The 11,493-nt window shown below is 50.6% G+C and overlaps 1 protein-coding gene across 2 annotated transcripts in view; it reads right to left on the minus strand.

The window, feature by feature from the left end:
* The window catches only part of TRIM46 (tripartite motif containing 46), a 32,686-nt gene extending 21,829 nt beyond the window's left edge, over positions 1–10,857 (minus strand). Inside the window, exons 1-3 of one of the 2 annotated variants that reach the window (XM_075331132.1) lie at positions 10,756–10,857; positions 727–970; positions 260–603 (exon numbers count right to left, since the gene is read on the minus strand). In XM_075331132.1, the coding sequence (XP_075187247.1) occupies positions 260–603; positions 727–970; positions 10,756–10,818 (651 nt within the window). In that variant the 5' untranslated portion in view covers positions 10,819–10,857. The remainder of the gene's footprint in view (positions 1–259; positions 604–726; positions 971–10,755) is intronic. The other variant, XM_075331131.1, reaches the window with a different exon arrangement.
* Positions 10,858–11,493: the final 636 nt, after the last annotated feature.

Below are 11,493 nucleotides of genomic sequence, written 5' to 3' on the forward strand. Positions count from 1 at the left end.
TCAGTCAGTCTCAGGGTCACACCTTCAGTCAGAGTCTCCCTCGTCAGTCAGGCTCAGGGTCACACCTTCAGTCAGAGTCTCTCTCGTCAGTCTGTTTCAGGGTCACACCTTCAGAGTCTCCCTCGTCAGTCTGTTTCAGGGTCATACACTCAGTGTCTGCTTTGTCAATTTCTCAGGTTCACACCTTCAGTCAGAGTCTCCCCCAAGGTCTTCGGGTCTCCCCGTTAGTCCAGGTCTTCCCATAAGACAATGGTCTCACCTTTGGCTTGAAGGTCATGGTTGGGGGAGTGGGCTCATGTTGGGCCTTCTGGGTGCCCCAGGGGTGGTAGAGTTTGAAGCACTCGTTGCAGAAGCTGGCCCGACACTCGGTACAGCCCTTACTGGCTTCCTGCTGGGGCGGTTTACAGAATTGGCACATGATGGCGGTGCTGATGTTCACCGTCTGCCGGTACCGCTCCACCACACGCTCCAGGGTCAGGTTACGGAAAAGGTTACCCAGACCCCGCTCACCGAGGTCCACATCATGCTGGCAGGAAGGACATGGGAAAAGCACGCTTTGTGTGTTCCCACAGTACCGCTTCCTACCCGGGTATGTGCCATAACCTGCCGAAGAGACGACAGTGACCTCAGCCAGTGTTACCACAGGACAGCGCCATAACCATATATTTGTAATACTGCATCATGGGCTGCGCTCAGAAGACACATTGTAACGAAGCCTCAGCTTACCTGACTTAATGAGCCGTTCCTGCTTGGGCACCACTCTCCTGCCCTGCCGCGGGCTCCGTGTGGAGGGTGAGGAGGCGGGGGAGTTGGGCTCCGAGTTGGGGTCACACACATAGCCCCTCTGCAGCAGGATCTCACTGGCACACACCTGGCACACATTGTGCTTACACGGCAGGATGACTGGGTGCTTGTACATCTCCTTACACACCGGGCACAAGAGCTCACGCTCCATGTTCTTCATACTGGTCTGTAACAGCAAGAAGGATAAGAGTTGTGTGTACATAATTTGAGGTGGGGTACCAATCAAAGACTACAGGGGTCCGGCTGTCCCTGGCTGTGCACCCCGTACCATAGGACTCACCTCCTCACTGACTGCAGCCAAGTACAGGGCTCAGACTCCAGTCTGAATACTCCTCATCCTGGCCAGTGAATACACACAGGAACACATTGTGCCACAACTGTCTGCTATTTATAATTGGACTCTATGTAGCAGGGATGCAGTTTGCAGGTGTTTTGTAAAAGTATTCATACCTTGTGAACATTTCTGCATTTTTTCATGTTACTGCTTTCCACCAGTCGTCACACTGCTATTGGGTGACCTTATGCCACTCCTTGTGCAAACATGTAAGCAGTTCTTCTTTGTTTGATGGCTTGTGACTATCCATCTTCCTCTTGATTACATTCCAGAGGTTTTCAGTGGAGTTCAGGTCTGGAGGTTGGGCTGGCCGTGACAGGGTTTGGATGTGGTGGTCCTTCATCCACACATTGATTGACCTAGCTGTGTGGCATGGCGCATTGTCCTGCTGGAAAAACCGGTCCTCAGAGTTGGAGAACATTGCCTGCGCAGAAGGAAGCAACTGTTTTTCCCGGATAACCTTGTATGCGGCTTAATTCATACGTCCTTCGCAAGGTTTAATCTGCCCAATTTCTAGAATAAAGGCTGCTTTATACGCTACGACATCGCTCAAGCGATCTCGTTGGGGTCACGGAATTTGTGACTCACATCTGGCCGTTTTAGCGATGTCGTTGCGTGTGACACCTATGAGCAATTTTGAATCGTCGCAAAAATGTGCAAAATCGCTCATCGGTGACATGCCCCAATTATCGTTGCTGCTGCGTGTACGATGCAGTTCGTCGTTCTTGCGGCAGCACACATCGCTATGTGTGACACCGCAGGAACGAGGAACCTCACCTTACCTGCGACCGCCGGCAATGTGGAAGGAAGTAGGTGGGCGGGATGTTACGTTCCGCTCATCTCCGCCCCTCCGCTTCTATTGGGCGGCCGCTTAGTGACGTCGCTGTGACGCCGAACGAACCGCCCCCTTAGAAAGGAGGCGGTTCGCCGGTCACAGCGACGTCGCTAGGCAGGTAAGTAGTGTGACGGGTCTGAGCGATGTTGTGAGCCACGGGCAGCGATTTGCCCATGTCGCACAACCGATGGGAGCGGGTACACACGCTAGCGATATCGGTAACAATATCGCAGCGTGTAAAGCGGCCTTTAGGTAATCTTCTCTGATGAGTCTAATTTTCAGCTTTGCCCAAAACTGGTCGTCTAATGGTTAGATGGAGATCTGGAGAGTCGTACAAGCCACAGTGTCTTGGACCCACTGTGAAATTTGGTGGAGGATCGATGATGATCTGGGGATGCTTCAGCAAGACTGGAATTGGGCAGATTAAACTTTGTAAAGGACGTATGAATCAAGCCGCATACAAGGTTATCCTAAAAAAAACAGTCGCTTCCTTCTGGTCAAGCAATGTTCCCCAACTCCGAGGACTGTTTTTTCCAGCAGGACGATGCACCATGCCACACAGCTAAGTCAATGTGTGGATGAAGGACACCACATCAAAACCCGGTCATGGCCATATATACACCGTGTGCAGAATTATTAGGCAAGTTGTATTTTAGAGGATCTTTTTTATTATTGATCAACAACTATGTTCTCAATCAACCCAAAAGACTCATAAATATCAAGACTTAATATTTTTGGAAGTTGGAGTGGTTTTTTTTACATTTGGCTATCTTAGGAGGATATCTGTTTGTGCAGGTAACTATTACTGTGCAGAATTATTAGGCAACTTAATAAAAACCAAATATATTCCCATCTCACTTGTTTATTTTCACCAGGTAAACCAATATAACTGCACAAAATTTAGAAATAAAAACATTTCAGACATGCAAAAACAAAACCCCCAAAAATTAGTGACCAATATAGCCACCTTTCTTTCTGATGACGCTCAGCAGCGACCATCCATAGATTCTGTCATTGCTTGATCTGTGTAAGATCAACATTGCGTGCAGCAGCCACCACAGCCTCCAGACAATGTTGCGAGAGGTGCACTGTTTTCCCTCCCTGTAGATCTCACATTTTATGAGGGACCACAGGTTCTCTATAGGGTTCAGATCAGGTGAATAAGGGGGCCATGTCCTTATTTTTTCATCTTTTAGACCTTTACTGGCCAGCCATGCTGTGGAGTAGTTGGATGCATGTGATGGAGCATTGTCCTGCATGAAAATCATGTTTTTCTTGAACGATACCGACTTCTTCCTGTACCACTGCTTGAAGAAGTTGTCTTCCAGAAATTGGCAGTAGGTCTGGGAGTTGAGCTTCACTCCATCCTCAACCCGAAAAGGTGCCACAAGTTGATCTTTGATTCCAGCCCACACCAGTGCCCACCTCCCCCTTGCTAGCGTCTGAGTCGGAGTGGAGCTCTCTGCCCTTTACTGATCCAGCCTCTTGCCCATCCATCTGCCCATCAAGAGTCCCTCTCATTTCATCAGTCCATAAAACCTTTTGAAAAATCAGTCTTAAGATATTTCTTGGCCCAGTCTTGAGGTTTTATCTTATTTTTCTTGGTCAGAGGTGGTGGTTTTCAGCCTTCCTTACCTTGGCCATGTCCCTGAGTATGGCACACCTTGTGCTTTTTGACACTCCAGTAACGTTGCAGCTCTGAAATATGGCCAAACTGGTGGCAAATGGCATCTTGGCAGCTTCATGCTTGATTTTCCTCAATTCATGGGCAGTTATTTTGCACCTTTTTTGCCTAACACGCTTTTTGTGACCCTGTTGGCTATTTGCCATGAAACACTTGATTGTTCGGTGATCACGCTTCAAAAGTTTGGCAATTTCAAGACTGCTGCATCCCTCTGCAAGACCTCTCACAATATGGACTTTTCAGAGCCCGTCACATCTCTCTTCTGACCCATTTTCCCAAAGGAAAGGAAGTTGCCTAATAATGAAGCCCCCCTTATATAGGGTGTTGATGTCATTACACTGCACCCCTCCTCATTACAGAGAGGCACATCACCTGATTTACTTCATTGGTAGTTGGCTCTCACTATACAGCTTGGAGTAGGACGACATGTATAACAAGTATCATGTGATCAAAATACTCATTTGCCTAATAATTCTGCACACAGTGTACACTGTCATCACACACAGTACAGAAATATACACCTCCATCACACACACACAAACACACACACAGTACGTACAGTATACATCTGTATACTGTACACATCATGTGATGGCGGTGTATATATTGGCGCGGTGTGTGATGGTGGTGTATACAGCTGCGTGGTGTGTGAGGGTGGTGTATATATTGGAGCAGTGTGTGATGGCGGTGTATACAGTGGCACAGTGTGTGATGGTGGTGTATATATTGGAGCGGTGTGTGATGGCGGTGTATATAGAGGCGCGGAGTGTGATGGCAGTGTATATAGAGGCGCGGCGTGTGATGGTGGTGTATATATTGGAGCGGTGTGTGATGGTGGTGTATATAGAGGCGCGGAGTGTGATGGCGGTGTATATAGAGGCGTGGTGTGTGATGGCGGTGTATATAGAGGCGCGGTGTGTGATGGTGGTGTATATAGAGGCGCGGTGTGTGATGGCGGTGTATATAGAGGCGCGGTGTGTGATGGTGGTGTATATATTGGAGCGGTGTGTGATGGTGGTGTATATAGAGGCGCGGTGTGTGATGGTGGTGTATATAGAGGCGCGGTGTGTGATGGCGGTGTATATAGAGGCGCGGTGTGTGATGGTGGTGTATATATTGGAGCGGTGTGTGATGGTGGTGTATATAGAGGCGCGGAGTGTGATGGTGGTGTATATAGGGCGCGGTGTGTGATGGCGGTGTATATAGAGGCGCGGTGTGTGATGGTGGTGTATATATTGGAGCGGTGTGTGATGGTGGTGTATATAGAGGCGCGGAGTGTGATGGCGGTGTATACAGTGGTGCAGTGGGTGATGGCGGTGTATATATTGGAGCGGTGTGTGATGGTGGTGTATATATTGGCGGGTGTGTTATGGCAGTGTATATATTAGAGCGGTGTGTGATGGGGGTGTATATATTGGCGCAGTGTATATAGAGGCACAGTGTATACAGTGGTGCAGTGTGTGATGGCGGTGTATATAATGGAGCGGTGTGTGATGGCGGTGTGTATATTGGCGCGATGTGTGATGGCGGTGTATATATCGGCACGGTGTGTGATGGCGGTGTATATATCGGCGCGGTGTGTGATGGCGGTGTATACAGTGGTGCAGTGGGTGATGGCGGTGTATATATTGGAGCGGTGTGTGATGGCGGTGCATATAGAGGCGTGGTGTGTGATGGCGGTGTATATAGAGGCGCGGTGTGTGATGGCGGTGTATATAGTGGTACAGTGGGTGATGGCGGTGTATATATTGGCGCGGTGTGTGATGGTGGTGTATACAGTGGTGCAGTGGGTGATGGCGGTGTATATATTGGCGCGGTGGGTGATGGTGGTGTATACAGTGGTGCAGTGGGTGATGGCGGTGTATATATCGGCGCGGTGTGTGATGGTGGTGTATATATCGGTGCGGTGTGTGATGGTGGTGTATACAGTGGTGCAGTGGGTGATGACGGTATATATATCGGTGCGGTGTGTGATGGCGGTGTATACAGTGGTGCAGTGGGTGATGGCGTTGTATATATTGGCGTGGTGTGTAATAGCGGTGTATACAGTGGTGCAGTGGGTGAATATATCTGCGCGGTGTGTGATGGCGGAGTATATATCAGCGCGATATGTGATGGTGGTGTATATAGAGGTGCGGTGTGTTATGGTAGTGTATATAGAGGCGCGGTGTGTGATGGCGGTGTATACAGTGGTGCAGTGGGTGATGGCGGTGTAAATATCAGCGAGATGTGTGATGGTGGTGTATATAGAGGCACGGTGTGTGATGGTGGTGTATATAGAGGCACGGTGTGTGATGGCGGTGTATACAGTGGTGCAGTGGGTGATGGCGGTGTAAATATCAGCGAGATGTGTGATGGTGGTGTATATAGAGGCACGGTGTGTGATGGTGGTGTATATATCGGCGCGGTGTGTGATGGCGGTGTATACAGTGGTGCAGTGGGTGATGGCGGTGTATATATCAGCGCGGTGTGTGATGGTGGTGTATATAGAGGCGCGGTGTGTGATGGCGGTGTATATAGAGGCGCGGTGTGTGATGGCGGTGTATATATCGGTGTGGTGTGTGATGGTGTATACAGTGGTGCAGTGTGTGATGGCGGTGTATACAGTGGTGCAGTGGATGATGGCGGTGTATATATTGGCGCGGTGTGTGATAGCGGTGTATACAGTGGTGCAGTGGGTGAATATATATATATATATATATCTGCGCGGTGTGTGATGGCGGTGTATATATCAGCGTGGTGTATACAGTAGTGCGATGGGTGATGGTGGTGTATATAACGGCGCGGTGTGTGATGGCGGTGTATACAGTGGTGCGGTGTGTGATGGCGGTGTATATATCGGTGCGGTGTGTGATGGCGGTGTATATATTGGCGCGGTGTGTAATAGCGGTGTATACAGTGGTGCAGTGGGTGAATATATCTGCGCGGTGTGTGATGGCGGAGTATATATCAGCACGATGTGTGATGGTGGTGTATATAGAGGCGCGGTGTGTGATGGCGATGTATATATCAGCGCGATGTGTGATGGTGTATATAGAGGCGCGGAGTGTGATGGCGGTGTATATATTGGAGCGGTGTGTGATGGCGGTGTATATAGAGGCGCGGTGTGTGATGGCGGTGTATACAGTGGTGCAGTGGGTGATGGCGGTGTATATATCGGCGCGGTGTGTGATGGCGGTGTATACAGTGGTGCAGTGGGTGATGGCGGTGTATATATCAGCGTGGTGTATACAGTAGTGCGATGGGTGATGGTGGTGTATATATCGGTGTGGTGTGTGATGGTGTATACAGTGGTGCAGTGTGTGATGGCGGTTTATACAGTGGTGCAGTGGATGATGGCGGTGTATATATTGGCGCGGTGTGTGATAGCGGTGTATACAGTGGTGCAGTGGGTGAATATATCTGCGCGGTGTGTGATGGCGGTGTATATATCAGCGTGGTGTATACAGTAGTGCGATGGGTGATGGTGGTGTATATATCGGTGCGGTGTGTGATGGCGGTGTATACAGTGGTGCAGTGGGTGATGGCGTTGTATATATTGGCGTGGTGTGTAATAGCGGTGTATACAGTGGTGCAGTGGGTGAATATATCTGCGCGGTGTGTGATGGCGGAGTATATATCAGCGCGATATGTGATGGTGGTGTATATAGAGGTGCGGTGTGTTATGGTAGTGTATATAGAGGCGCGGTGTGTGATGGCGGTGTATACAGTGGTGCAGTGGGTGATGGCGGTGTAAATATCAGCGAGATGTGTGATGGTGGTGTATATAGAGGCACGGTGTGTGATGGTGGTGTATATAGAGGCACGGTGTGTGATGGCGGTGTATACAGTGGTGCAGTGGGTGATGGCGGTGTAAATATCAGCGAGATGTGTGATGGTGGTGTATATAGAGGCACGGTGTGTGATGGTGGTGTATATATCGGCGCGGTGTGTGATGGCGGTGTATACAGTGGTGCAGTGGGTGATGGCGGTGTATATATCAGCGCGGTGTGTGATGGTGGTGTATATAGAGGCGCGGTGTGTGATGGCGGTGTATATAGAGGCGCGGTGTGTGATGGCGGTGTATATATCGGTGTGGTGTGTGATGGTGTATACAGTGGTGCAGTGTGTGATGGCGGTGTATACAGTGGTGCAGTGGATGATGGCGGTGTATATATTGGCGCGGTGTGTGATAGCGGTGTATACAGTGGTGCAGTGGGTGAATATATATATATATATATATCTGCGCGGTGTGTGATGGCGGTGTATATATCAGCGTGGTGTATACAGTAGTGCGATGGGTGATGGTGGTGTATATAACGGCGCGGTGTGTGATGGCGGTGTATACAGTGGTGCGGTGTGTGATGGCGGTGTATATATCGGTGCGGTGTGTGATGGCGGTGTATATATTGGCGCGGTGTGTAATAGCGGTGTATACAGTGGTGCAGTGGGTGAATATATCTGCGCGGTGTGTGATGGCGGAGTATATATCAGCACGATGTGTGATGGTGGTGTATATAGAGGCGCGGTGTGTGATGGTGTATATAGAGGCGCGGAGTGTGATGGCGGTGTATATATTGGAGCGGTGTGTGATGGCGGTGTATATAGAGGCGCGGTGTGTGATGGCGTGTATACAGTGGTGCAGTGGGTGATGGCGGTGTATATATCGGCGCGGTGTGTGATGGCGGTGTATACAGTGGTGCAGTGGGTGATGGCGGTGTATATATCAGCGTGGTGTATACAGTAGTGCGATGGGTGATGGTGGTGTATATATCGGTGTGGTGTGTGATGGTGTATACAGTGGTGCAGTGTGTGATGGCGGTTTATACAGTGGTGCAGTGGATGATGGCGGTGTATATATTGGCGCGGTGTGTGATAGCGGTGTATACAGTGGTGCAGTGGGTGAATATATCTGCGCCGGTGTGTGATGGCGGTGTATATATCAGCGTGGTGTATACAGTAGTGCGATGGGTGATGGTGGTGTATATACGGTGCGGTGTGTGATGGCGGTGTATACAGTGGTGCAGTGGGTGATGGCGGTGTATATATTGGCGCGGTGTGTAATAGCGGTGTATACAGTGGTGCAGTGGGTGAATATATCTGCGCGGTGTGTGATGGCGGAGTATATATCAGCACGATGTGTGATAGTGGTGTATATAGAGGCGCGGTGTGTGATGGCGGAGTATATATCAGCGCGATGTGTGATGGTGTATATAGAGGCGCGGAGTGTGATGGCGGTGTATATATTGGAGCGGTGTGTGATGGCGGTGTATATAGAGGCGCGGTGTATGATGGCGGTGTATACAGTGGTGCAGTGGGTGATGGCAGTGTATATATTGGCGCGGTGTGTGATGGCGGTGTATACAGTGGTGCAGTGGGTGATGGCGGTGTATATATTGGCGCGGTGTGTGATAGCGGTGTATACAGTGGTGCAGTGGGTGAATATATCTGCGCGGTGTGTGATGGCGGAGTATATATCAGCGTGGTGTATACAGTAGTGTGATGGGTGATGGCGGTGTATATATCGGCGCGGTGTGTGATGGCGGTGTATATAGCGGCGCGGTGTGTGATGGCGGTGTATATATCGGCACGGTGTGTGATGGCGGTGTATATAGCGGCGCGGAGTATATATCGGTGCGGTGTGTGATGGCGGTGTATATATCGGCGCAGTGTATAATGGCGGTGTATATATCGGCGCGGTGTGTGATGGCGGTGTATATATCAGCGCGGTGTGTGATGGCGGTGTATATAGCGGCGCGATGTGTGATGGCAGTGTATATATCGGCCCGGTGTGTGATGGCGGTGTATATATCGGCGCGGTGTGTAATGGTGGTGTATATATCGGCGCGGTGTGTGATGGTGGTGTATATAGCGGCGCGGTGTGTGATGGTGGTGTATATATCGGCGCGGTGTGTGATGGCGGTGTATATATCGGCGCGGTGTGTAATGGTGGTGTATATATCGGCGCGGTGTGTAATGGTGGTGTATATAGCGGCGCAGTGTGATGGTGGTGTATATAGAGGCGCGGTGTGTGATGGCGGTGTATATATCGGCGCGGTGTGTAATGGTGGTGTATATATCGGCGCGGTGTGTGATGGTGGTGTATATAGCGGCGCAGTGTGATGGTGGTGTATATAGAGGCGCGGTGTGTGATGGCGGTGTATATATCGGCGCGGTGTGTAATGGTGGTGTATATATCGGCGCGGTGTGTAATGGTGGTGTATATAGCGGCGCAGTGTGATGGTGGTGTATATAGAGGTGCGGTGTGTGATGGCGGTGTATATATCGGCGCGGTGTGTGATGGTGGTGTATATAGCGGCGCGGTGTGTGATGGTGGTGTATATAGCGGCGTGGTGTGTGATGGCGGTGTATATAGCGGCGCAATGTGTGATGGCGGTGTATATATCGGTGCGGTGTGTGATGGTGGTGTATATAGCGGTGCGGTGTGTGATGGCGGTGTATATAGCGGCGCGCTGTGTGATGGCGGTGTATATAGCGGCGCAATGTGTGATGGCGGTGTATATAGCGGCGCGGTGTGTGATGGTGGTGTATATAGCGGCGCGGTGTGTGATGGCGGTGTATATAGCGGCGCAATGTGTGATGGCGGTGTATATATCGGTGCGGTGTGTGATGGTGGTGTATATAGCGGTGCGGTGTGTGATGGCGGTGTATATAGCGGCGCGGTGTGTGATGGCGGTGTATATAGCGGCGCAATGTGTGATGGCGGTGTATATATCGGTGCGGTGTGTGATGGTGGTGTATATAGCGGTGCGGTGTGTGATGGCGGTGTATATAGCGGCGCGGTGTGTGATGGCGGTGTATATAGCGGCACAATGTGTGATGGCGGTGTATATATCGGCGCGCTGTATATAGCGGCGCAGTGTGCACACACTGTACAGATCTGGGCCTGGGGCCTAACCTTCCTGTCAGCTATGTCGTCCCGGTAACAGGCGGGGGGGGGGGGGCTGCAGGAAGATGAAGGATGCAGTTACTATGGAGATGGCAGACGTGCTGCAGCCCTTCCCGGCCCCACATATCCTTCTCCCACAGAATCTCCCATAGCTGAGAAACATGGCAAAAACACAACTACTGCCCCCATCATCCACAGCCCACACTTACACTGATCCGCACCAGAGCGTCCATGATGGAGGTGAAAGCCTGCAGCTCATCCCCTTCTGCCATACTGCTCGCCTGCTGGAGGAGGAAGACGAGGAGGAGACGGAGGACAAGGGGAGCATGAGCAGTGCGGAGCGGGGGAGGGGAAAGACCACCCCCATCTGCACCTACCACCTCTACCTCCACCAGACACATCTACTACCACCATCATCACCAGACACATCTACTACCACCATCATCACCAGACACATCTACTACCACCATCATCATCACCACCAGACACATCTACTACCACCACCATCATCACCACCAGACACATCTACTACCATCATCATCACCAGACACATCAACTACCACCATCATCATCACCAGACACATCTACTACCACCATCATCACCAGACACATCTACTACCATCATCATCACCAGACACATCTACTACCACCATCATCACCAGACACATCTACCACCATCATCATCACCAGACACATCTACTACCACCATCATCACCAGACACATCTACTACCACCACCATCACCAGACACATCTACTACCACCACCATCACCAGACACATCTACTACCACCATCATCACCAGACACATCTACTACCACCATCATCACCACCAGACACATCTACTACCACCATCATCACCACCAGACACATCTACTACCACCATCATCACCAGACACATCTACTACCACCATCATCACCAGACACATCTACTACCACCATCATCACCA

The sequence above is a fragment of the Anomaloglossus baeobatrachus genome, chromosome 12 (assembly GCF_048569485.1).
Source record: "Anomaloglossus baeobatrachus isolate aAnoBae1 chromosome 12, aAnoBae1.hap1, whole genome shotgun sequence".
NCBI lineage: Eukaryota > Metazoa > Chordata > Amphibia > Anura > Aromobatidae > Anomaloglossus > Anomaloglossus baeobatrachus.